Genomic DNA, 26307 nt, shown 5'->3' with positions numbered 1-26307 from the left:
CAAGGTGACCTAAGCATTTTGGACCTCTTTTTTCTGGTTGTTTGCTTGTTGCTGAGAACTTAAGCTTTCCCAGGAGAGGAAGCAGTCAAAGGGCTTCCCAAGGTTTTAATCATTAGTTTGGGAGCGTTGACATACCACATACAGAAACCCTCTGAATCGTGAAACTACAGTAATCCAGGTGGAAGATGTAATCTCTCAAGGAAGCAAATAAGGGCAGACAAATAGCAGCTTTCAGATTTTAAGATGCATGTTTCTCCAGTCATTACATTTTCAAGATGGGTTCATGTGTATTTGCTAAAACACAAGCTGAAGTGACTGAGTATTTTTACAGATTATCTGGGATTAAATTGGGCCGTCTCAGCTGATTTGGTTAGGCAAGATGGGGCTAGTTTTGAGTTAACGCTAAACCAGAGTTTGGAACTTTTGCTTCCATTTTAGATTAATTACTGCTTGTCTGTCATCCACACCCACCAAACTGCTGTTAATGTTAGCAAGCCAACTTCAAAGGATAGTTTAAGATACTGACTTGTTACAACAAACCGAAAGATTAAGCACAGTTTAGGGCAGTGTTTCCCAAACTTGGGTCCCCGGGCTGTTTCTGAACTACAACTCCTATCATGCCTGGCTAGCAGGACCAGTGTTCAGGGGATGACCCACTGGAGCTGGAGACCCAAGTTTGGGAAACACTTGTTTGGGGTTTGAGTGTTCTAAAATGGTTCCCATTTCCTTGGAATTGCCAGTATTTTCTATAAATCCTCTTGCGTCTTTTTTCAGGGTGTTCCTGGTCCTGAAGGCTTTCCTGGTCCTCCTGGGTTTCTTGGTCCTCCAGTAAGTTTGTTTATGCCATGGCACAAGAGTTTGTTATGTTTCCACTCCTCTCGTTCTTTTAATACAAAGGGCTTATAAAGAAGGCATAAAACCATTGGGAAGGGGGGCGATCTGTGTGTTTATCCAGACGTAGTTGGACTCCCAACTCCCATCAGCCACAGCTGGTGGTCAAGAATGGTGTGAGTTGCAGTCCAACAACATTTGGAGGTTTCAGATGCTTTATAAAGTGGTATAAAATAAGTGAGGTGCAAGAGCCACGTCCCTACGTTATCTCTTTGAAGTACTTTGAAGTGCATCTACATGGTGCAGAGAGAGAAGACTAAAGAAGGACTCTAGGTTTCAAGCCTCTTTGTTGCAGGTGACCTTGGTTTGTTGTCTTTCTCACGTTACATTTACCTTAGTCCCTGGGTATGAAGTTTTCAGAGACTATGTGCATCTGACATCCACATTGTGTGAAGAGTTTCAAGTGAAAAGTCAGGATTAGCTTTGTACCAGATCCTAAAAGATCAAAGAACATGGGACACTCAATCACCTATTGGTTTTCCATTTAAAAAGAAAAAAGAGAAAAGAACAGCAACAAAACATACCTGTTGCAGGTATTGTCCTCTTCAGGTATTTCTCCATACAGTACCAGTGTATTTCTTTCCCTGTGGGGGGAAAACAACTGGAATAGTGAAAATTTTGTTAGGAAGAAACACTGGAGGGGGAAATGTTAAGAAGCTAGTATGCATGTCTACTCCAAAATGTTATAGGATTGCATACTAAATTGATCTGGAGCAGGCATTCCCAAACTTTGGCCCTCCAGATGTTTTGGACTACAATTCCCATCTTCCCCGACCACTGGTCCTATTAGCTAGGGATCATGGGAGTTGCAGGCCAAAACATCTGGAGGGCCGCAGTTTGGGGATGCCTGATCTGGAGTGTGAAATGTATTCCTGCAACAGAAAGGCTTAAGCAGCTGAGATATTTTAATCTACACATTAGCGCATCAGAATACCCCTGTTGTATTAGACCAAAGGTCCATCAAGTCCAGCGTCCTGTTTTTCACAGTGGTCAGCCAGATTTCTCCAGGAAACCCACAAGCAGTTTGCAATCTCCTGTTGCTGCTCTCCAGCAGCTGAACACTGAGATGCTAGTCTTCCCTTTCTCCCCACTTTCTTGGGTGGCCATGATCAAGTTCCACAGACATTAAAACTTAGTAAATCTGATTCCATATAATCTATAAGGACTAAATATTTTAGGAAATTTTACAGCCTCTTTAACAGTCTAAGGAATAAATATTTTAGGAAAGCTTTGAAGCATGATATAAATTATCTGAATTGCATCAGTGTTATGAGCTTTCCTACTTACTATCCCCAAGGACAGATGTTCTTTTTGGCTTCTTGGGTTTGTGGTAGTAAACATGATCTATGCTTTGTTGAAGAAGGGAAATGCTCTTTTTGCAAACATCCCATTTTTCAGACCAAAGAGTCATGCAGAATGCATGTGGGAGTTCCATATGTACAAGAGCTCTTCCCTTTGCTTGTATGATCCACAGATAATGCTAGATATGTGCATGGGTAATGGAGCAGAAAGTCAATGATTTGCAGGAGTTTCGCATGACCAAGTTACCTGAGCCATAGCAGCACTGGTGAGAGAGGACAGCTGAAAGCTTTTCATCCTTTCTTGTAAAACTATAAGTCACGGCCATCCAATGAAGCGGAATGTTGAAAGATTAATTAGAGACCAAAAAGAGAGAGTAATTCTTCACGCAGTGCAAACAACAGAATTCATCCCCACAAGAAGTACTGGTGGCCACCAATTTGGATGGCTTTAAAAAAGCATTAGACAAATGGAGGAAAAGGCTGTCAATGGCTACTAGCCATCATGGGTACAGCTTGTTCTGCCTCTGTGTTGGAAGAAGTATGCCTTGCTAATACCAGTTGCTGGTAATCACAAGCGGGGGAAAGGCTCTTGCACTCAGATAAGATATATGGGAGGTGGAGATTCCTGTATTCCTTAGCTCCCTTGCTGTACAGCAGAGGAAGACAACATGATGCCTCCCAGATGTTGTTGGACTTCAGCATCCACCTGCCTCAACCAGCATGGCCAATGGTCAGAAATATGGGAGTTGTATAGTGCAGCAACATCTGGAGGGCATCCTCTTGGCTATTCCTGTTCTACAGGTAATAGTTTTATGGTTATGCCTAAGAATATCATCTCTCCTTCCCACCTCCATCCCTTTCCATTTCAGCTCCCTGTCACTGGAGAGCCCTTTCATCTATTATTATTATTATTATTTCATCTGTTGCTATTATCTGTCATTATTACAGAGGCAGAGGAATCCTAACCCTGCTCAGGAACAGCAGGGCAGAGTGGAGCAGTGTCCAGGGAAGAAATTGGGGAGGAGATTTTGTTCAGTTTATCTCTTTGACAGCTTCCCAACTGAGTAAAGCTTGGACCTCCATCACTATAAAGCCCTCCTCTCCACCAGCAGAGACTATACTCCATCCTAAGGCCAACTCAAGCCAATAACATGGAGTGGGGTGGAGTTCCACCCTTAGGGTCCTATGATATTTCTTTTTGTTTTTTGTTTTGGTAGTCGACTCCTCTTTCCTTTCTTCCCTGAAGTGCCTTTTGGTTTTCCATTTTTTGTATTTGGACACAAAGAAATCCCAAACCCGTTTGCTAAGCTACATGAAGCCTCCATTCAGGTTAGGAGGGAGAAGCAAGTGCTGTAGTTGGCTGATATTCTGTGAGGCTCTTTACATAATATGAGGTGTAAGGTTCACACATATGCCGCGTGTTACTCAAGCCCTCTTCAATGTACAGAATGTGACATTGACTTTGGAGTTTGTTCAAACAGTTTCCAGTTATGGTATATGCATATATATCCATATGGATATATATATCAACTTTGCCCTGCTGTGGATATATCCACTCTGCCCTGCTGTTATATATATATATATATATATATATATATATATATATATATATATCCATCCTTATATCCAACCTGCTTTAATCTCTGACTGCAAATCTAAAGAGATGAACTACAAATATGAAACCAAATGGTTTCTATCTGTAACTTCAATGAGAATACCTGTGCCCCATTGTTTCTCACATGGATATCATTTGCTTTCTATATCTTGGGCTTGCATTGTGTTTTTGGTTTGCATGCTAAGGTGTGGATTAATCCAACCGTCTTTGGCCATTTCTCCCCCTTTCAGGGCATTAGAATTTTCGGAGAAAAGGGAGAAAAGGGTGTACCTGGTTTGCCAGGGCCAAGGGTAAGTAACTTCACAAAATCCATCCTTTGCGGTTATGGAATGTATCTTTGTGGGGGTGGAAGCGAGTGGTGTCACTGGACTTAGCAGGCTTAGTCAGTGCTAGGGGTCTTGGGGGGGTCCTGACTAGGCTGTCTTTGGTTCCATGCAACTCCTACTTTCACTCCCCACCCCCCAGCAGCACTGTTGTCCCAGCTGCCAACTTCTGGCCTGCCTTGGCAGCAGTACTATAACAGCTGCTCAGCTCCTGGCCGGTTCTAGTGCCAGCACCACTGGATAATCCTTCCCACAAGTGAGATTGGGAGTTTAGCAGCAGCAGTGCCATCTTGGAGACCAAGTGGGAAGGAGGAGCATGCCAGAGTGTGTGAGGCCTTGCAAAGCTATGGAAAGGGCCATAGATAAATGGTAGTTCTCATGCTTTGCAAAAGGTTGAACCCCTGGCATCTGCATGTAGTGCTGGGAGTGACAGCAGCCTGAAACCCTAGAGAGCTGCTGACAGTCAGTGTTGACAGTAGGGAGCTTAATGGGCCAATGGTCTGGCTCTGAAGCTGCTTCCTAGGATTCTGTGTTCCTAAATCTCTCCACTATGCTAGGTGTTCATGCCAGGCCTGGTGCTTAGGGTTAGTTTGCAGTGCGTTCACCATTAGTCATGTCTTCAATTACTTGGTTAGAAGTATATTTTAATACTTACTTGATTTCATATATTTTAAAGCATTTTAGGCTGCATCCTGAGCTCCACTTAATGCCAGGCTGCAAGGGATTCAGATTGAACAGTGGTAGGGCTGGGTGATATATCAATATATTGTCCAAAACCAGTTTGAAGTCCATATTGTAATATCAGTTTCATAATTTTGGTAATGTATTGTGAATCATGGTGTGTGTGTGTGTGTGTGTGTGTGTGTGTGTACACACGTGCACACACTATGAAAATATCACAATGTGGGGGGAACCATGAAGCCAGCCAATGCCTCTACATAGCTCTATCCTTATTTCAGACATCGTGATATAGCAGTATATTGCAATGTGTAGCTGGTGATATATCACAATGTTGAAAACCAGGTATCGCCCAGCTCTAAACGGCTGTATCCTTTTGCTCTTTTTTGCTGATTAAGAGGCCCTCTCAACTGCTGCTGATCACAAGGGCAGATGGGAAGCCAGCTAGTGGTATCCTTGCCAGTGGAGCCTAATGGAACACTCTCCCCTTTGGGGGGGGGCAGAGATGAATTGGCATGCAGTCCACTGCATCCTGAGCTGGCCTCACAATCAGTGCTTGCCACCATTGGGCCTTGTTTGGAGGTGGCTGATCCAGGGATCAGGCCCAGTATGCCTGCCCAACCCCCCGCAATCCCAAACTTTCACTGCTGCTGTGGGTGTCTGGGCTACAGATTCAGGGGTGGCGCCATGGCTCTACAGAGCCCCAGTGGTGGCCACAGGGAGCCAAACAATTCCATTTAGATAAAGAATCATGTGTCCAGTTGACCTGACTTATAACGCCTGCAGCAACTCCATGTGTGTATTTTCCTTAAGAATTAAAATAAATAAATAAATTCCAAAACAATACAAACTTGCTCCCTAGATAAAGCCTTTGGCTTGGATCCTAAGAAAAGTTAACTTTAGGAAGTTCAAGGAAGGACAGTTTCCTTCCCCCCTGCAGCTACTTCTGACCCCTGAAAAGCCTCGTCAGGAGGTCAGGGGCCCTTCTTGAACAAGCCAGGAGGGAGGAATCGATGGGAATATCTTCTTTCATTTAGCTTTTCTTAGGATTCAAACCTAGTTGTGGATTATTCGTTCCCCATCCCTACCCCAGGAAACTGTTGTTTCTTCATGGTCCATGCGTTAACCTGGACATAGTCAAAATGTAATCGATACCATAATTTCTACAGTTCTCTTAGTGGTTTTGTAAGTCTTGAACAGTTTCAATTCATGATTTTGTAGGACGGCAAGTGGGGGAGGGGGTAATTCTCCTTTGGCCACCAAGAGTCTTGTCCTGCCAGCAAATAACAAAAACACCACCTAAACTTGAGTGTGGCACAGGAACTTTATGTAGCTAGCCACTGGTGTGAATACATGCAGGTCACGCTATCTGAACACAGTGCATTTTCAGGAAATGGCTTGCTAGGTGAGTGTTCGCATAACAAGTCGACAGTTTCCATTAATCCCTATGGGGAAATTTCTAACGCGTTCCTGACCACTGAATTTTGATCTCAAAATGACGAGAAAGCCCAGGAAAACCCTCTGAAACCTTACAAAAGGCAAACAAGGAAGGGGGGGAATGCTCTCTTGTAGTTTGATCTCTCCCCCTTCCTCCTCACACCCACCATGATTTCTGGCAAAATGGCTGCCATGGACCAGCAAAGAAAGAAAGAAAGAAAGAAAGAAAGAAAGAAAGAAAGAAAGAAAGAAAGAAAGAAAGAAAGAAAGAAAGAAAGAAAGAAAGAAAGAAAGAAAGAAGGAAGGAAGGCTAATTTAAGGCTGCTAATTTGTTTATAGTACTACACAGAGATCTGGTTGTTTGAATATCTGCATCTGCAGTGTGCATAGTGAGGTTTGTAAAGAAAGTCTTCATGTTTGGATAAGTGATTTTTTTGTATAATGAGCATTTGGCTAGTGGGATCTCCATGTAATAGTAAAAGTGAAACCAGAGTCAGGCAGTCTCTTGAGGCCGGCAGAAATATTCGATACTAACTTTTGCCTTCTTCCTTTTCAGGGAGATATGGGATTTAAGGGATTTGATGGAGGCCCAGGGAGACCGGTAGGTAGTGACTTTAAATTCCACCATGTGCCGTACTGACAGCCACTGGCAAGATGGTCCTTTTTGGTGGTGGCCGCAAAGCTGTGGAATCAGCTTCCGAGTTCTATGCAGCACATCCCAGGACTTTGTGCCTTTAAGCAGGCAATGAAGACCTTCCTTTGCAGGCGGTTTTTTGGCTGTTGGGAATGATTTGGTCTGGATTTCCTGCTTAAAGTATGAGTTCAACTAGAAAACCTCAAGGAACACCCCCCCCCAAAAAATCCTATGATTCTATGTTGTCTTTATGGTCAGCTCATTGTGTCAACCTGTGTTTGTTGTAATGTCCTTTTGTAATGTTACTGTTTTATTTGCACTTGTAATTACAAAAATAATATTAAAAAATAGTAAACCACTCTGAGAATAATAGAAAGCTATAAATTTCCTAATAAATACATAATGAATGTACGGTATTTCTTTCCAAATGTGAACGTTGTTTCTCAAAGCTGCTTACAATCCAAGTACCCAATATATTAATAGTGGCAATAAAGGAAAGAAAAATGATTAAAGATTATTTATGTATGCCACCACCGCTGCCAGAATGATATTAGCTCAAAGGTGGAAAACAACAGAAATTCCAACAGTAGATGAGTGGCGGGCTAAATTGATGGAATATTCAGAATTGGCAAGGTTGACGGGAAGAATAAGGGAACAAAAAGATCAGAGGTTCCGAAAGGAATGGAGCAAATTTGTAGATTACGGTAATTAAAGGAACATTGTAAAAATGTGAAAACACTAGTAGGATTAACATAAAAACTGCAACATAAAAGACAGAAAGTTATGTCTTTTTTTAAAAAAAAAAGAACTAAGAGAAAAGACGGATAAAAGGGAGAAAGCGCATAAAAGTTGAGAAGAAAATGGAAAACCAAGTGAGAGGAAGGAAGTCATGTTCGGCAGAACATTTGTATATATTTGAATGTATTATTAGGACAAATATGTGTATAGACTTGTTTAATTATTTTTTAAAATTTTGGTGATACTTTCCTTCAGGTGTTTTGCTCTGTATATGGAAAAACAATAAAAATGAATATTAAAAAAAATAGTGGCAATAAAGATGGCTTCTTTTTTCTTCCCCCTGTATCCTCTTCTTCAGCACTATGTTGTTCTTGTGCATAAGCTAAGAGCCACAAGCTGCTGTTCTGTATGCCACCATAGAAGTCACTAGAAATGATCACAGTTTTCATTAATAATAATAAATAACAATAAATAATTTTCATGCAGGGTTTACCAGGTGAACCAGGATTTCCTGGACGGGATGGATCACCAGGAGGAAAGGTAATTTCCTGAACAGAAACAAGAACCACAGGTGCTGGTGTTAAAGATATATGGAGCAAACAAAAGCTCATTTGAGCATCCAATACACACATTTAACTTGTGCACATTCAGCTTTATATGCTTAGCTCTTTTTTTATTTAAGAAAAGCAGGTGGGCATCTGGGGGAAAGGATTTTGGTAGTCCCACCTACCATTGACTGTATTTTTGACTGTATGAGATATTGGCTTTAGGTATGATCCCAGAATGTGACCCCTGTGTAAGTTGCATGCTCACTATATACTTATAATGCTGTTCTCTGTCAATCTATATGTAGCCAAAATGGCACCATCCTTGCCCTAGGGGAGGTGGAGGTATCAGCATTGGGGCATGGAGGAGAGACCAGGTTTTGAGAAATACCCCCACAAAAAAGTTTTCAACCCAACTCCCAGGATACAAACACAGTGAAATAAGGGTTGAGTGGCCCCAGAAAGTGGGGACAGTGGAATGGAATGGAGTATCCTGAACAGGGGTGCCGCCAACTGGCTGTAACATTGAATAGGAGCACTCCATGCTGTAACTTTTTGTTGGCAGGTCTAACTTTCATGCTGTTGATTTACAATCCAGCTCACAAAACAAATCTCAAATGCCAGAACAGCCATTGCAACAAGAAACAGAAGCCATTTCAAAGAACTGTATTTGTAAAATATTTCAAATTCTGCTATTGGCAATTGTAATCATGTTGCATGTATGACATGTGTGCGCACACACACATTTCATGTATACATATATATTGCGATTCATTTTCAGGGCGACTTTGGGGATGTTGGTCCACCGGGTCCTACAGTTACTGTTGATGGAGAAGGTGTCGTGGTCTCAGGTGCGTTTTTCTTCTTCATTCTCTTGCAGAGGTTTTGAGATACGATGATGCATCCTGCATCCATCTAACTTCATTAGAGTTCAACTATGTGCAGGCAAGGTGGGGATGCTATTGTGAGAACTTGTGGGAAGTTTTCCCGTGAAGATTGTCCCATGAGATCTCATGGGACCATCCCCACCGGTCCCAGAGCTGGCATGCTGAGCAGGCCTTGCCCAAGAAGCATGGCTAAGTACTTAATAGCTATTTTCCTGCTGGATAGCCCCAAGTGGACCTGGCACAGAAAAAGCTTTTAAACTATCCACTTCCCTTTCCAGGCAAGGGGTGTTCAGTGTGCCAGCTCTAGTCTCTCCCTCCTTGTGGAAAGCAGGCTAGCTAGTTGCCAGGCAGGGCGAAGGATAGCACAATTTTGACTAAACATAGGGTTGCCAGATTTCAAAAAGTAAAAAGCAGGGCAGCCGAAAAGTTGGGGTACACAGCCACTGACACAGACATACAACTTTTCATCAGTGGTCCTCTGATGAGGCTAGATCACATTTTACAGTTCATTTTATACAGCAGTTAAACAGTTTGCAGATTATAAAACCCACTTGTGTGTCTTCAGAACTGTTTTTTTAAAAATTAGTTTTTATGGGGGGGGTGTTACAAAGCAAACAGATAAACAACAGCTAATGTGGGATCAAAAGGGAAGCAGCACAGGGATCACATGAAAGCCTCGAGTTGAAGACTTGGGAAATGTGGCTGTCAGAAATCGAAACTTTTATTATTGAGCACCACCATGGAGTTTCCAAGGGCTAAATGTGACCTAAAGATCAGATGTGCTGGTGTTTTTAGTTCCATCCTAACTTCAAATGAGTGAAGATTCCCCACCCCTCTTCGATCATCAAAAAAATTATATATCGCTTGCTCAGAGGGGGAGAATGGGAAATTGGGAGTTGTTTGTTTGCATGCAGTTTTTTTTTAAAAGGAAAAGGAGAATAAAGTTGATTTAAAAGGCAACCACATCACTTAGTGTTGTGGCCTTGGCCACGATGAGTGGACATTGTGATTTTGGTGAGATGCACGCGAGATAGGTCTGAAGTCTTTTCCTGTTCCTTTTGTTTAATGCCAGGTCCTCCTGGAGAGCCTGGGACACGCGGAACCCCCGGCGCTAGAGGTGACGAAGGGTTCAATGGTTTACCAGGCCTTCCTGGCCAAGCAGGGTTTCCCGCACCTACTCCAGGTAATCCAGTTAAGGATCCTTGCCTTAAGATGCAGAATTCCAGTGGTATCTGGACTCTTTGCTTCCTCTTCTTTTAACTGAACAATCTGCATGGTAGCTCAAGGGAACAGAGTGGCTCCCCTATGAATAAAGTTTGCAGTGTTTGGGACTTTTTAGTTTAGAAAAAAAGGCGAGAAAGAGGGGATGTGATAGATAGAAGTTTATAAAATTATACTTAGTGTGGAGAAAGTGGAGAAAGAAAATTTTCTCCCTCTCAACACAAGAAATCATGGACATCCAATGAAGCTGAATAATGGAATATTCAGAATAGATAAAATAAATTACTTCTTCATGCAGCACATAGTTAAACTATGGAACTCACCCCCACAGGAGGCAGCGATGGCCACCAACCTGGATGACGTTGAAAGAAGATTAGACAAATTCATGTTCACTTCTTTGTTCTGTATAGTTTAACTGCTCACAATAATAGACAAACGTTTTAAGGGATTTTCATTATGCGTTGTTTTAAATTTGACTTTCAGGTGGTTTTATCTGTTCACATTTCATTTTGCTGTTAAGCAGCTTTGACACATTTTCTTTTTGTATAAAGTGACTGACCACTGGAATAAACAACAGCAACAATCTTTTTTATGAGTATTTATAAACTACAACTCATTTTTTAACAAAAGATTTATTGGGGTTGTACAATGAAACATCATATGGAGCCAATGATCAAGACTGAATCAAATGAAGTCTCTAAAACACTTTACGAAACAGGAAATGTTTTTGGCAAGTGGCTAAATCTTAAAATTGAAGCTGCCTGTATGATTCCAAGTATTCCGTGGCACACCTGCTCCCATGCTGAAAAACTTCGTTTACATTGAAACAAAACAAATTTGTGATAACTGGGGAGGGGGGATAGTCAATAGGACTTCTCCAGATGATTGCAGTGATCTGGACTCTGTAGAAAGGATGGGATAGCTCCCTTCTTTATTCTTATGTTCCACTTCTTATTGTAACTCGCTCTACGCGGGGCTGCCCTCGAAGCTGACCCAGAAACTCCAGCGGGTGCAGAATGCCGCAGCGAGGCTCCTTATGGGGTCCCGGCCGTGGGATCACATTAATCCAGTGCTTTACCAGCTGCACTGGCTCCCGGTGGAGTACAGGATCAGGTTTAAGGTGCTGGTTTTGACCTTTAAAGCCCTATGCAGCTTGGGACCCTTGTACCTATGGGACCGCCTCTCCTGGTATGCCCCGTGGAGGACCTTAAGGTCCACAAACAACAATATTCTGGAGATCCCGAGCCATAAGATGGCTAGATTGGCCTCTACTAGAGCCAGGGCCTTTTCACTATTGGCCCCAACTTGGTGGAATGCTCTTTCACAGAAGACCAGGGCCCTGCGGGATTTGTCATCTTTCCGCAGGGCCTGCAAGACAGAGCTGTTCCGCCTGGCCTTTGGGTTGGACTTAGTCTGACCCCTGTGTTTTCCTCCCTCATGGCTTGGATTTATGGACTACTTAAAATCGGGCTGCATTTTAAATTTTAATACTGTATTTTAATCTGTATTTTAATCAATTGCTTTTTATGTTTTATTGTAATTTCATTGGTGTGAGCCGCCCTGAGCCTGGTTTTGACTGGGGAGGGCGGGGTATAAATAAATTTTTTATATATATTATTATTATTATTATTATTATTCCACTGTTAACTCCTCCCATTAACATTTCATCAGTTACAAGATACTGACCTACAGGAGGAATGCCCTCCCAGTGCAATAGAGGGAAGTGTCTTGCTCTTCTTCTTTTTGCAGCAATTAAAAGAATAAAGATAGATATTAATAAGCAGATAATATTATAAAGTGTTAATGACTGGAAACAAATCTTGTCTGCCTTAGGTTCCCCAGGTCGTATGGGAATCCCAGGTGATCTGGGACCAAAAGGAGACCCAGGAGACCCAGGCAGAGAAACAATTGGGTTGCCTGGTCCACCAGGCAGAGATGGAGCTCCCGGTTTGCCAGGTGCTCCTGGGTTACCTGGACCATCACGTAAGTACATTATGGCGCTCAGTTTTTGCACTGCATGGTGTAGTGGCTACAGAGTTGGACTAGGACCTGGGAGTCCAGGGTCCTAGTCCCCACTCAGCTGTGAAGCTCATTGGGTAACCTTGGGCCAGCCACTGTCTCTTAGCCTAACCTACCTCACAGTGTTGCTGTGAGCATAAAATGGGTGAAGGGGAGAACCACGTACATTGTATTGAGCTCCTTGGGGGAAAGGTATCAGATAAATATAAATGAAATGAAATCATATTCAGCATAAATGTCCTACCACTCTTCCCCATGCTGTGAAGAAAAAGTGAAAATCCCACAGAGCTGGTGAAATGTTGCATATTCTGTCGCTCATGGCCTCGTGGTTTTCAACATTCCTCCACCCCACAAATTCACAGTGTTTTATGTTTGTTTGTTTAAAAGTATTTCTAAACTCCTTAATATGTTTTTAAAAACCAAAGCCGTATAAAACCAAACATACCAGAAATCCTTGAGACAACAGTCTCAAGAAACAGTAATTTCCTAATCACAGCTTCTAGTCCTATGGGTCAAGGAAAGCCCAGGCAAAAATATAAATATTTACAGTACATCTGAAGCAACTGGTGGATGATGCTTCAAGTTTGGGAGGTGGAAGGGGCAGTGTTGAAAAATACTCTTTTGGGAGTCACTGCCCTGTGATATGGCGAAGGGTACAGTTTGATCAGTTAAATTTCTACAGATTATCCCAAGTGATCTTACAGGTCTATGCAGGGACAGGCAGTCTTTCAAGTAAGCTTGTTCTGAATTGTTTTATTCCAAATCTTCAGTTCCCATATTTACTCCGGGAGCGATCGTTGCTGGAGAACCCGGGGAGACAGGAACCCCAGGACAGAGAGGGCCACCAGGACTGTTCGGGGTAAAAGGCTACAAAGGTGAGCAGGTTTTCCATGGCCCTTGTGCATTTCCACCCAGGTGTCACCAAGAATTGAACATCGCATGGTCCTTTTGTTCACAGAACATGGTGGCTGCAGGTGGGGTGGGATGAAGAGGAACAATGCATTTAGGAAATTTGGAGGAAGAGGCATAGCTTTTTGGTAGAACGTGTGCTTTATATGCAAATGCCCCAGGTTTAATCCTTGGCATCTCCAGGAAAGGCCTGGAAACACTTGTGTCTGAAACCCTGAAGAGCTGCTGCTGGTCATTGTGGACCATGGGATGTATACATTCTCTGTCTGCTAGTACAAGGGGTCTTGCACTAGCAGGTGGGTGAGTTTTAATGTTGCACAGCAGAAGACTCAAGAGCAACAGCTGTGCTAGCAGAAGCTTTTACAACAGCTTCTGCAATCTATGGGTACAACAGAGTTACTAACAACATGGAATTCTCTTGCACAACAATGTTCCACTAGTGGAAAACATTTAATCAGAGGGACAAGTATATTGCTAAATGGCTTTAACTTATCACTACATTGGATAGAGGCCCAGATATGGGGAAGCTGTGACCCTCCAGATATTTGCTAGACTAGAGCTCCCATCATCCCTGACCACTGATCATGTTGGCTGGGGCTGATGGGAGTTGAAATCCAACAACTTTTGGAGGGCACTAGATTGGGGAAGGCTAGGTGGACCAGTGGTATGACAGAATATCACTGTGAATTCGAAACAACATGTTTGTGTGTGGTTTATAACTACTGCAAACTTCTGGATCTTTGGAGAGTCCAAATGATTGCATTATATTGTCCCTTTAAATGCATCTCCAGAGAAGAGCAGTGGCGCTTAACGTGGAGAAGTTTTTAACACTGTCAACGGCTTTTCCCAGCTTTGCTAGGCAAAACTCCCACAATGGGAGGAATTAGACAGGGATCCTTAAAAGTGCAAAGCAGGGTCTATGTCAGAGAGCTTAAATGCCAATTAAGGTGAAAAAGGTGGGGCTTCATATGCATCAGGAAATGAAAATGATGGGGAAGTGGAAATAAGCCCTATTGAGCAAATATTGTCTTAATTCTACCATCATGCCAAACCATGGCTATCAAAACAACCATTATTTGGTTTTTTCTCTGCTGACCACAGTTTATTAATCAGCCAGCAAACTAGAATCAGAAGATATGGTTTGAAGTCAGTTTGTAAACCCAGGTTTGTGCTAATCATGGTTTGAAGTGATGTCTGAATTGATATAAAGTTATGGTATCCATCCAAGAAGCCTTTTCATTTAGGAATTGGTGTGTTGAACAGATGTGAATACAAAAGCAAAGAAGTAGCTCTATAAATCATGGCTTGTTTGGTGGATGTTGAGAGGCTCTAGTCATGGTTTGAGTTCTAAACTATGGTCACAGAACTGAACCATTGTTTCCCAGGTGAAGCTGGAGATTGTGCTTGTGATGGAGGGATCACACGAGCAGGCTTGAAAGGGGAGCCAGGTGCCCGTGGTCAGCCTGGAAGACCTGGTGAACCAGGCCCAAAAGGACCTTTGGGAGATCCAGGAGATGGTGCACCAGGGCTACCTGGTCAACCGGTAAGTAAATGTTCATCCCTGAACATTGTCCATGCTTCCCACCCGGTCCTTTCTTACAGTTTCCTAAGAAAAAGCATCTTTGCTTGCTAACTCTTTTTTCATTTGTTTGCATCCCAGGGTTTCTTTGGTCAGCCTGGTCTTCCAGGCATCAAAGGAGAGAAAGGAGAACCATATCTGTCCTCAGGCAGAGGCACCCAGGGAGATCCAGGGAATATAGGCCCCAGAGGGCCTTCAGGCGCATCAGGAGTTCCTGGTAGGGATGGCATACCTGGTTTGCCAGGTCGACCAGGCCCCCCAGTAAGTGTTTTACCATATGCCTGGCTATTAGAGCCCATTATTGTTCAGCATGCTGTGTTTGTGATGTCAACAACATGCCATGCACCATACAGAATACAGAAGGGGTGAAGTCCCTGACAAGAAGGCTTTTCAAGGTTGGCAGAATCAACTGACCTGGGGAAAATAGTGGCTTGGTGGGGGAGCCTTGCATGGAGGAAAGTCTCTAAAAAGCCCATATTTCTGGTTTTTGCAATGGTAGCTACCAAAGCAACTGGATAGGCAATATGGTGATCAAATGCTGAACAGCTGTGGGCTGTAATTTTGACCACAGATCATCTATATGTTGGCCTTAAAGAGTTATAGAAAAGGAAAATTCCTTGGTCTGAGTCATTCTCTTAGTCCAAGGACAAAATTCAATGTAATATTCAGAAAGCCAGCGTTGCTTCTAAAGTATCCTACAGGATAATGCAATCATCTTCATGAGCTCTCTCAGATGTGGATAACATTGCTTGGAATAAACCAAACTACTTGCCCAAAAAACTGGAAAATGGTTTTGCTTAATATGAGTTAATTTGAATTAATCTGGAATCCATCATACACCCCACTAAAGTTGTGACAGAGACCAATTCCTACCACAGTGCCCACCTTTAAGAACTTTTCACCCTTTTAACAGTGACTTTGCATGCTCCCTTCTTCCTTCCTTCCTGCCCACCAACCTACCTGGCTGTTCCTGGCAACAGAAGAACATGGGGGTGTGGGGGTTTCTCACTCCTCTCTCTGGCAAAGCATCATGTGAGGTGTAAGTAGACCTGGGAAGCAAAGTTTTCCCAAGAGCTACTGCAAACATCAGAGATCCATAAGACCACAAGGAGGATGAGAGTGTGGGGATTGGCTGGGTGGAAGTAAGGAGATGAATTATACTCTAGTCTAGTTCATATTAAAAACCAAGCCAGATAATAATTTGAGGGGTTGCAGTTTTCGTCTTGTATTTAAATTATGAGCTGCAGTAAACTTGGATTTTTTCCAGTCAAGAAATCCAATCTTCTCTCACTTGGGGATTTTTAAAAATCACTTTTGTTATTTGTGTTTAGGGTGATGGTGGATTGGGCTTTCCAGGAGACAAAGGTTTTTCAGGGTTACCTGGTTTGAAGGGTCAGCGTGGAGAGAGTGGTCTTCCTGGAGTTGGTTTCCCAGGTCCAGCTGGAGTTCCTGGCCCTCCAGGTGACCCAGGAATTGATGGATATCCAGGGCAACCTGGTCTCCCAGGTGCTCCAGGTAAGTTATTTGGGGGTTACTCTTTGAAACAGTAAACAAGGCCATGTGACTTGTATTGCTGAATGCCGACCAAATTTCTAACTTCTCACCTGTGCTGTAAATGATGGAAGGCTAGAAGTTATTTGAGGATGGTGACCTCAATTGCAAATGAAATACTTGGGATAGGGTTGATAGAAGATTCATTGTTATGTCTTCTAAATATTGCGAATGATAGGATATAAAAAAATATTTAAAAAGTATATTCACACATGCTACTTTGGCAAGGATCTCCTTTGCACACCTGGGAAAGATAGCTGTAAGGCAGGTGGGGATCCTTTCACCCTTCAGATGTTGCCGGATTACAACTCCCATCATACCTGACCATTGGTCATCATTGCTAAGTCTGATGGGAGATGTAGTTCAGCAACATCTGGAGGGCCTAAAGTTCTCCACATGTGCTGTAAGCCCAAATAAGAAAGAAATAGGGAGCAAATGGCATTTGTTAAATGGACAAGAATGTTATACAGAAATGACCAAAAGAAAAATCAGATGAGTAGAGGTTAGTTGTGCAGTGTGTGTGTGTGTGTGCGCGCGCGTGCAAACTTTTGCAAACAGTGGCAAGGCAAAAGAGTGTGGTGTGGAGCATAGCACAGAGGACAGTGTCACACTCCTCTTCACCATGGCCTGTAGAAAGAGGCATAGCTGCCAAGTTTTCCCTTTTCTCACGAGGAAGCCTATTCAGCATAAGTGAATTTCCCTTAAAAAAAGGGAGAACTTGGCAGCTATGGAAATATTGCAAGTGCCAGAGGCCACTATGGCCCTACCTTGGCAGCTGTGGGTCAGTGGTTAGTACCGATGGGCCCTTGTAGGGTGCCAGGACTTTGGTCTTTTCCAAAAGGATGCTTAACCCTGATTCCAAGCCTAAGTGAGCCAAAACAGGTTTGTAAATGTTCCTGCTGATGAGGAGCAATTTCTAAGTTCTTGTTTGAATCACTTTGGAAAGTAAAACGAAAAGATCCTCCCTATTCCTAGGTTCCAATGCCAGCTTTTCAGAACAGTTTTAACAATGGCAATGTGTTCCTTCCTTTTCTTCTGCTGCTTTTGTTTTGTTTTTAATTCAGTTTCTAGCTTGTGCCTATTTTAACATTTTGTTTATGGAGAAATACATTTAATCTTGCAGCGTTTTTTTTTAAAAAAATGTGTCAAGCAAACAAGCTTTCGTATATTTCTCTGCCCAAACCACACACACCACTCAAAAAATATTACTTCCTATAATCACAAGGGTCTGAAGCTTTATGAATTTCCTCTCGACTTGATCGACTGCCTTTGTGGCCTGTTTTCAGTACTTGTGAATATAGGAGAATTGTGGTTCAAAGGAAATCACTCTTCAACTTGCGGGTTATTCTTTTGGCTTTATGTTTTTATTTTCCTCCTGCCTTTGTTTTTAACCTCTCCTCCTTTGCTTAACCGGTATAGGTGATTGCTGCTGCGGTGAGGAGGTTGGTAATGAAGTCTTAGACGCTCAGGGAGGTGAGAGTGAGGCCAGTCATGAGACTTGTGATGGGAGAATCTTCTTCCTTTCCACTGAGGCACACAAAGAAGCATGTTGCACAATATTTTGGGAGGGGGGCAGGGACACACTTGGTGGTTGCAGCAGGCTGAGGGGGGTACGACCAATGGAGAGCTTGCTTTCATGTGCTTTTCCCCTGCCCCCAAATCACGTGTTCCCATGCTAACCCTCTGCTTCCTTGTGTCTAAGTGTTTCCATGTCTTTGCTTATTGCATGTGTTCCTCACAATGGCAATGGAACAAGTTGATATATATTTCTCTCTCTATTTGTGGAAGGACTACAGCTTGATGCAGAGCACATGCTTTGTGAGCACGTTGACATCTGTAGGGAGAGCTGTGAATGCCCCCTGTCTAAAATTTTGGAGAACTGCTGACAGTCAGTGTACAACGTACTAAGCAGCATTGGAACAATAGTCAGACACTGTATAAGACAGCTCCTTATGTTTCTGTACTTTGGGGGAAGAGCCATATCTCCATGATAGAGTACATAGTTTCAGTGCTTTTTTTCTGGGGGTACTCAGGGGTAAATAGTACTGGTACGACACCCCCCCTTTTTAAAGTGTGGCAGTTACTGCAATAACTTCATGGTGAGTACTGGCACCTTAAAAAAAGAAAAGAAAGCACTGCATGTAGATGTCGAAGGTCCCAGGTTCAATCTGCACTACCCCCTGTCTGCAATCACATTGTAGAATGAACAGCGTTCAAGCTAGACAGACAAATGGTCACAACAGCTTCATGGGTTCCTGTGTACCTCGGCATTAAGTCACACATTTATTATTATTATTATTATTATTATTATTATTATTATTATTATTATTATTTCAATGGAGATTGAGGGGGACCTTGTGGTTGTTTTTCCTGATCAAGAATGTTTACAGTACTTGAATTTGCCCTTTATCTCAGTTTTCTTCTCCTCCTCCTTAGCTGCTCTAGAGACAGCATCCTATATCCCAGCCATTGGCTGCCTTGAGGCATTTTGTGGGGAAGATCCAGAGAGCACATTTTAAACAAGCCCTGTCGTAGCTGTTGTGCAAGGCAGATTTGTTTCTCAGATACAGTGGTACCTCTACTTACAAATTTAATGCGTTCCGAACGCACATTCGTAAGTAGAAAAAAGTTGTAAGTCAAATCCCATAGGAATGCATTGAGAGAAAAAATTCATAAGTAGAAAAAATCCTATCTAAACCGCATCCAAGATGGCGGACGGAGCTCCATTCGTAAGTAGAAACATTCGTAAGTAGAAACATTCGTAAGTAGAGGTACCACTTACTGAAAATCCTAAAACACTTTGCAGGAACATTTGTATTTCTGTGAAACAGAGGGTGTTTCCACATGGAATTAACCAGACAATTAAACAGTGTGGTAAAGAGAATGTGGGGGCAAGGGATCATTTGGTCCATCACATGGGGCCAGGAGTGGCGGATCTGTGGCCCTCCAAATGTGGCTGGACTCGGAGATTATGGGACTTGGAGTCCAGCATCACATGGAGGGTATACTGATTCCGCCATCCCTGGACTGGGCCGTTCTCTTTTGAACACAAATCCTCCCCACCCTTCTACTGCAAGCCTTGAATATGAGCAAAAGTCAAAAACAGGATTTAAAATAAAGTTAGAAAACATTATTCTCTGGTTGTTTTGGAAATGTTACTCATGAGCACTCTTTAATCAAGAGGATTCATGGACCTGTTCAACCATTATTGACCAAGTAACTTTTTGACACACATTTTTCCCCCTTTAGGTATAACTTTGCCCTGTGTGATTCCTGGAGCATTTGGTCCACCTGGGCTTCCAGGATCCCCAGGATTTCCAGGTATGAAACATTATACACTCCTTGCCCTGTCCTGCTGTGAACCTCTCCGGTTCATGGTTCCTTCAACAATGTGAAAAATGAAATGCAACCATCTTTCAAAATGCACAATTCTCTGAATGTTGTGATGCAATTCTCCAGCTGAGTCATGCTTTTTAAAAAATGTGTATATTAGGACTAAGTGTGTAGGAACAGGCATATATTAGTGGAAAATAGCATGCGAAAAGCTTTCTATGAAGGAAAATCATATGCAAAATGTGTCTGTTAGGAGGAATGCTGGCAATTTTTGTGAGAACTTTTTATTTTTTGTGCCTAACTGATTTTGTTCCTCACCCATCTTCAGGCTCCAAGGGCAGCAAAGGCCTGCCAGGCATTCCAGGGCAGCCAGGATTAAATGGCTTTAAAGGGCAGCAAGGATCACCAGGGTTAGTAGGGCCTTCAGGAGCACCAGGTAAGAGCCACGGTTGGCATCTGACTTGAAATAAGTGGGCCTGATGGGAGTGGTAATCCAAAATAGGTGGGGCACCAGGTTTAGGGAAGGCTACTTTAAGTGTTCAAACTACCTCACATTCCTTTTCCCCCTTTCCTTTTGCAACTTTCACAATAGCCTTGTAAAACAACATGTTTTAATTGCCTCTCACTCTTGCAGGTTAGGCTATAGCCAGATTGCTTAAAGCCATCTTGTGAGTTCATGGTAGAGGCAAGGATTGACCACAGGAATTTCCGATTCATAGCACAGGGCTAAAACAGAAGTCGTGGGTCTATCAATCATGTGTCAGTCCTGTTTTGGGGCAGTTTCCACTGACTGACTGCAGGGATACTTTGCATTATTCTCATTTTAATCTTCAATTATTGTTTTCTTATTTTAATTCTTATTCAGGCTGTAACATAAAAGATATTACATCTTTGCTGTTGTTTTTATTTGAGGCTTCTCTGGCATTCGTGGAGAGCTAGGGCCACAAGGATTCCCAGGACCTGACGGGACGGATGGATTGCCTGGAAATCCAGGCCCCCCTGGTTTGCCAGGGCCAAGGGGCCCACCTGGTGAAGTGTTTGGTGCTGAAAGCGGAGCTCCAGGGCAACCTGGTCTGCCAGGGTTGGCAGGAGATAAAGGCATCCTCGGGGAACCTGGCCTTCCAGGTCAGAAAGGTTAGTTCTGCTGCTGCTGCTGCTGCTGCTGCTGCTGCTGCTGCTGCTGCTGCTGCTGCTGCTGCTGCTGAAGTTGGCTGCTGGTCTGAGAAAGCCCATGATGCAGCCATGATGCCTAAGGTAAGCAGGTCTAGTTCTGCTCAGTGCTTGGATGGGAGATCTGCCTGGGACCCCAAGTAAAATAAGATGAAAATTTTGGGTCTGGCATTTTCTGGTTTTCCTAATACAGTGGTACCTCAGGTTACGTTACCTTCGGGTAACATCACTTTCGGGTTGTGAACATAGCAAACCCAGAAGTGTATACTTCCGGGTTTCGGCGCATGCGCAGAAACAACACATCTTATTGCGGACTTTTTGGGTTGTGCACGGACCCCCAGAATGAATTAAGTTCGTATCCGGAGGGTCCACTGTACAGCGGTAGGGAACCTCTGACCCATAGGCATACTGGGCTTGCCAGGGCTCCCCATGTAGCCAAGCTATGCCCATCTGACATATTTCTTGTCCTTTGAATGTAGGTGTCATACTGCATTTCCTTGAATTTTGCAACATGCTTTTCGCATCTCATCACATGGATCTGAAACACCCATTTCAAGGGGCCAACCACTTCTCTCTTTTCAGGTGCAGATGGGAGGCCAGGTCTGTCAGGTGTGAAAGGCGGACGTGGGGAACCAGGCCTTCTGGGTATTGATGGACCACGAGGACCTCCAGGACCTGGAGGCCCTTTTGGCATTAAAGGAAAGCCAGGTCCAATGGGAGCAGTCGGCTTCCCAGGATCACCAGGTAGGTTGTGTATCAAATGGGAATAACGGGTGCTACCTTCATGGGAAAAAATTGGGTTGCATCCAACTCTCTTCTACACAGAGTCAGCCTAAGTTAATCATGCCTATCAATTCCAATGGGTCTCAGCAGGACTAACACTGGATTCACACATAGCCCCCTTTCTTTGCTTTCATACAACTTGGTAGGATTATAGTGATGGGTCTATAAACCTGTGACACAATGCCCATATTCTTGGGGAGCCTTGGGTGTTGTCGGTCCTGTTCTAAGCAGCCTGGATGTTCTGATCCAAAGCAAATGTTTAGGTTTGCGCTAACAGAGCAAGACAAGGCAAAAATAGGACAGGATCTAAGTTCTGACAAGGTAAGTTAATGGTTTCAGGCGCAGTGGCACCCTGGACAGCTCCAGACATTGTTCAGCTGGAGACTACATAACAACATAGTCTGAATGTTGTTCCAGCACCAGTCAACCTCAGTCACCTTATTTAAAGAGGTCCAGTCCTTCACAGGCATTAACTTATAGAGCTGCAGTTCCCAGGGTGTTTTTTTAGCAATCAATACCTCTTCCCAGGGAACTCTTGAGAAGTCTCACTCTCTGAGTGGGCTTTCCTAAACAACTTGCAGCATCCTTAACATACTATAGTTCCCTGAATTACTTGGGGGAAGCCATGACAGTGTTCTAAGTTCATGCTGCTGCTGGGGCCTATGTGTGTGGAGAATGTTTGCATGGGTTTGTGGCCCAGAGGCTCGATACTTCATCGGCAAAGTGGTAGGGCAGGGTGGCTCCTCAACATTTTGTAGCTATAAAAGCAGCTCACCTGTACTTACACCTGTGCATTGGTCGCTCCCAGTGAACCATAGTTACAGGTAAGCACCATCATTTTCTGAGTCATTCATTTCATTCATGGCCCTTGTGCTTTCTTCCTCTTCATATGTTTTTGTCTGTTTTTCCTCACCATGTTTCTCTTCCATTTACCACCAACCCCTCCATTTCTGACGTCACTCTGTATTGCTTTCTGGGGTTCTCCACATAGGCTGTCAAGGTGAGAGAAAATGCACTGTAGCATAAAAGCTCCTGGACTAACAGCTATCTAGCTTTTAATGCTACAAGACTTGCATTGACTGTAGGTGACACCCCTTATTTTAATCATAGAAAAAAACAAACCAGTAATAACCAGAAACATTGTACAGTACTTCGTATGCTCAGATGTTGCAACCAACCCAACCTGGACAAAGCTTTTGTGTTCTGGGAATCCCCAACATGGACTTCAGTTTCATTACAGTCCCTCTTCCTCTGCTCCTCCATCCATATAATATAAAACATATTTCACTGTTTGTTTTAAAGAGAGAGAAAAAAATCAGGATGTGGCTTTTAAGTGCTGCAATTAGAATCTTGCAAAGCTTGTTAGCTTGGTTCCCCTTACCCCCAACTTTAGATGCTGCTTTCCCCAGAAACTACCTGATTTTTTTTTAATGTATTTGAGCATTCTTTTTCCCATGCTTCAACTCTTCACTATGGTGGACCAAACCACAAAGTATTTTTAAAAATTCAAAATTTACAGGCAGAAGCAAGCTGAGCAAAGAATTAAGAGGCTAAATTGACTAAATTCAGCCTGGCTGATGCCCTTACTGTTGACCTCCCCTGGAAATGACCACGGATTTAGCAGGTTTAGGAAATAACATCTGGAATGCAGAATGATGGAAGCAATGGTGGAAAATGCACCTTGCATCATTGGGCCTCTTCTTAGAAACACACATTCTTTGGTTCAGCACAAAGGTGGGGGTAGCGAATGGAATCTGATGTTCCAACTTGTGGCCTGGTTATTTACAAGTACGACTGAGACACTTCCCGAACCTTGGCTGATAAATCCTAAATTAACCCAACTATAAGGGGTTTCGCTATTGGCAGTTGTGTAGTGGTGTAGACAGTAACCTTCCTAGGCCTTTTAATTGTTAGATAACTAATGCTTATTATTTATTTATTTTTGCATTTCTAAACTCGTGCATATTAGAAAGGCTGCATGATTTTGAGGTTTCATCCTCTCGTATGCAATGCGACGCTTAGAGCAGAGGCAGATTGAAAGAGGGGAGAGGCTGTGAAATTAAGAGTCCCTACTTGTCTTGATTCAGGAATTCCTGGAGAAAAAGGCAGAAGTGGTGATGCGGGGGCACCAGGCCCCACTGGTATGAAGGGGTTCCCTGGTCTTGTTGGTCTCCCAGGACGTCCTGGCGAACTAGGGTTACCTGGGCCACTTGGCCCTCCAGGTGCAGATGGAAGTCCAGGTTTTCCCGGATTAAAAGGTAAGAAGTGTCAATATTCAATCTGCGTAGCCATGTACTGTAATGACAATCATTTTGTCTCATGGCACTTTTTTAGATGGAGCATCACATTGTTGCCAATCTGGCACTGGCACCCTCCAAATATTTTGGACACACTATGTTGTCGAAGGCTGCCTTTGCAGGTAGAATGTTGAACGTGGGTGGAGAAGATTCAGGTGGTGGCGTTAAATGGGGGGGGGGGTTGCAATTACAAAAACAACAAAACAGTATAAAGGCAACAACATATAATACCGTACCTCAGCAATAACATAGGAACAGCCACAGAAAGCCGTATTGAAAGATTGTCTCACCCCATATATTCCCAACTGATCACTGTGCTCCGCAGGCAAAGGCCTCATGCAGATACCATCTTATCAGGAGATTCGTTCCACACAGAGTAGGAATTGGGTCTTTAGTGTAGGGTTTTTAAAAATTATTATTAAGGGCAGTGCTTTTTTCCACACAAAAAAAATGTTTAGGTGTACTGTACTCTTATTTTCCTACTCATATTGAAATACTACCCCTCAATGAGGCCAAGCTTAGATTCACAAAATATTTAGGGGTATGTATACCCCTGCATTTCCCCCCCCCAGAAAAAAAGCACTGATTAAGGGCCATGCAAGAAAGGAAGGAAGAAAAAAAGACTTTTGATATGTGAGGGCTTGTGGCAATATATTCTCCTCTCAACCTTGGAGGATAGGTTCAGCCAGGCGGCTCAGGTAAGGTGCAAGTCTGCCCACAATATTATGTGACAGAAAGGTCTAGGGCCTTGTCTCCTGTTTCCCCCCAGAAGGGCCATTTCCAAAAGCCCTTCAATTGGCCTAGGATGTGTGTGTCAGGATTAGGTGGATTTTGCCTCACTCCGATTCCAGAGTGGACTTTCCTGATCCAATCTGTTCAGACCACGACCCAGATCAAATAAATGAACCATTCAGAATCCTCAGAGTCCAGGGTGTTTAAACATCACCTTTCCAGTAGATTTTGTTGTAAAAGTGTTTTCCATTGGAAACCCCCCTGGAAATGGGACGGAATGGGCTTAGTCCTATCATCTCTGACAACTGGGAAGGACTGGAATAAAATGAGTGTGCTTGTCCTTAGCCAGGACCTACTGGTTGGAGGCTAGATGAGTCACAACAGCACCACCACAGCCATACAAATATATGGTGAAACAAAAGGGAGCAGGTCCCCACATGCATGTTTGGGCTAGACTTGAGTCCTGGATCTGAAAAGGTGAAAGACTGATAGTAGACCAGTGGTTACCAAATAGCTAAGTAGTGGACCCCTTGTTTTTCAAAAGCCATGGAAATTTTGATACCTCTGGGGTAGTTTTTGTTATGTGAATGGTGCCACAGACCTCCTGGGTGAGTTACGCAGGTCCGCAGACCAGCAATTGGAAACCATTGCAGCAGACCACTTTCCTGTTTCTCTGTGTGTAACAAATTCAAATTTGCTGTTTGATGCTAGGAGAAAAGGGCTTTGCAGGTGTCATCGGCTTCCCTGGAATGCCAGGCTTACCTGGAATCCCAGGGGTGAATGGGCCAAAAGGAGCTTCCGGATTACCAGGAAGAGACGGAAATATTGGGTTTCCTGGACTCGATGGTCTAAAAGGTAAGGCTGGCAATTTGGGATTGGGCCAAGCTTCACCTGGATGGGCAAAGCCAGACCCATACCAGCTATTTGGGGGGCTCAATTCCAGGCGCTCGTGTTAGTGATTAAAGCCTTCAATGGCTTAGGCCCCAAATATCCAAAATATGGCCTCTTTCCCTAAAGACATTCTCAGTTCCACCTCTGGCACCTTCACTATACAGATTTCATTTGCTGTAAAACCCACCTCTTTACCTTGTTCTTTGATACTTGAGATGTATATCTTTAGGACCCATTCACATTAATTGATTGTTTTCAGTGTTGCGTTTTAAATTGTTGCGACCTACCCAGGGACCTTGGGGTAAATTTGTGTGGCTGGGGGGTGTCTTTATCATTTCACATCATGTCTCTCTTTTCACTTCTTCAGGAGACAGAGGTGACCGTGGTCCTCCAGGACCTCCTGTCCTTAGACCTCCAGAACTGGCTCTTGCATTCAAAGGAAGCAAAGGAGAGCCTGGTTTTTCTGGGAATGCAGGGTTTACAGGACCTAGAGGTACGTGTTTCCACTGTTGTCCGTAACCAATCGTTCACCTATTTAACCACCTTGAATGACGTCACTTCCCCTTTTAGAGAAACGCCAAACCACACCACATCATACGGTGGGAGGGCATTCCACAGGGCGGGTGCCACTACCGAGAGGGCCCTCTGCTTAGTGGACCCGCTCCCAGTGGACAAATTTAATGATATTTGGAATTCAATTGTATAAGTACCATAGTAAGTTAATATCTGGTTAACTACAACAACAACCCCCCCTCTTTTTTGGTAATGTACAC

The 26307-nt window shown here is 43.4% G+C and overlaps 1 protein-coding gene across 4 annotated transcripts in view; it reads left to right on the top strand.

Moving 5' to 3' along the window:
* The window catches only part of COL4A6 (collagen type IV alpha 6 chain), a 179727-nt gene that overhangs the window by 126759 nt on the left and 26661 nt on the right, over positions 1 to 26307 (top strand). For 2 of the 4 annotated variants that reach the window (XM_088664625.1, XM_088664623.1), the window contains 19 exons: positions 775 to 828; positions 4038 to 4097; positions 6802 to 6846; positions 8104 to 8157; positions 8944 to 9013; positions 10122 to 10232; positions 12104 to 12253; positions 13060 to 13164; positions 14584 to 14741; positions 14859 to 15038; positions 16109 to 16292; positions 17748 to 17801; positions 19578 to 19649; positions 19990 to 20097; positions 20574 to 20795; positions 21414 to 21575; positions 23702 to 23872; positions 25355 to 25498; positions 25902 to 26027. In XM_088664625.1, the coding sequence (XP_088520751.1) occupies positions 775 to 828; positions 4038 to 4097; positions 6802 to 6846; positions 8104 to 8157; positions 8944 to 9013; positions 10122 to 10232; positions 12104 to 12253; positions 13060 to 13164; positions 14584 to 14741; positions 14859 to 15038; positions 16109 to 16292; positions 17748 to 17801; positions 19578 to 19649; positions 19990 to 20097; positions 20574 to 20795; positions 21414 to 21575; positions 23702 to 23872; positions 25355 to 25498; positions 25902 to 26027 (2230 nt within the window). The remainder of the gene's footprint in view (positions 1 to 774; positions 829 to 4037; positions 4098 to 6801; positions 6847 to 8103; positions 8158 to 8943; positions 9014 to 10121; positions 10233 to 12103; positions 12254 to 13059; positions 13165 to 14583; positions 14742 to 14858; positions 15039 to 16108; positions 16293 to 17747; positions 17802 to 19577; positions 19650 to 19989; positions 20098 to 20573; positions 20796 to 21413; positions 21576 to 23701; positions 23873 to 25354; positions 25499 to 25901; positions 26028 to 26307) is intronic. The other 2 variants (XM_088664622.1, XM_088664624.1) reach the window with 1 other exon arrangement.

This window comes from Zootoca vivipara, chromosome Z2 (assembly GCF_965207765.1).
Source record: "Zootoca vivipara chromosome Z2, rZooViv2.hap1.1, whole genome shotgun sequence".
Classification (NCBI taxonomy): Eukaryota; Metazoa; Chordata; class Lepidosauria; order Squamata; family Lacertidae; genus Zootoca; species Zootoca vivipara.
The sequence above is the reverse complement of the archived record's forward strand: the minus strand, read 5'-3'. Positions and strand labels throughout refer to the sequence as shown.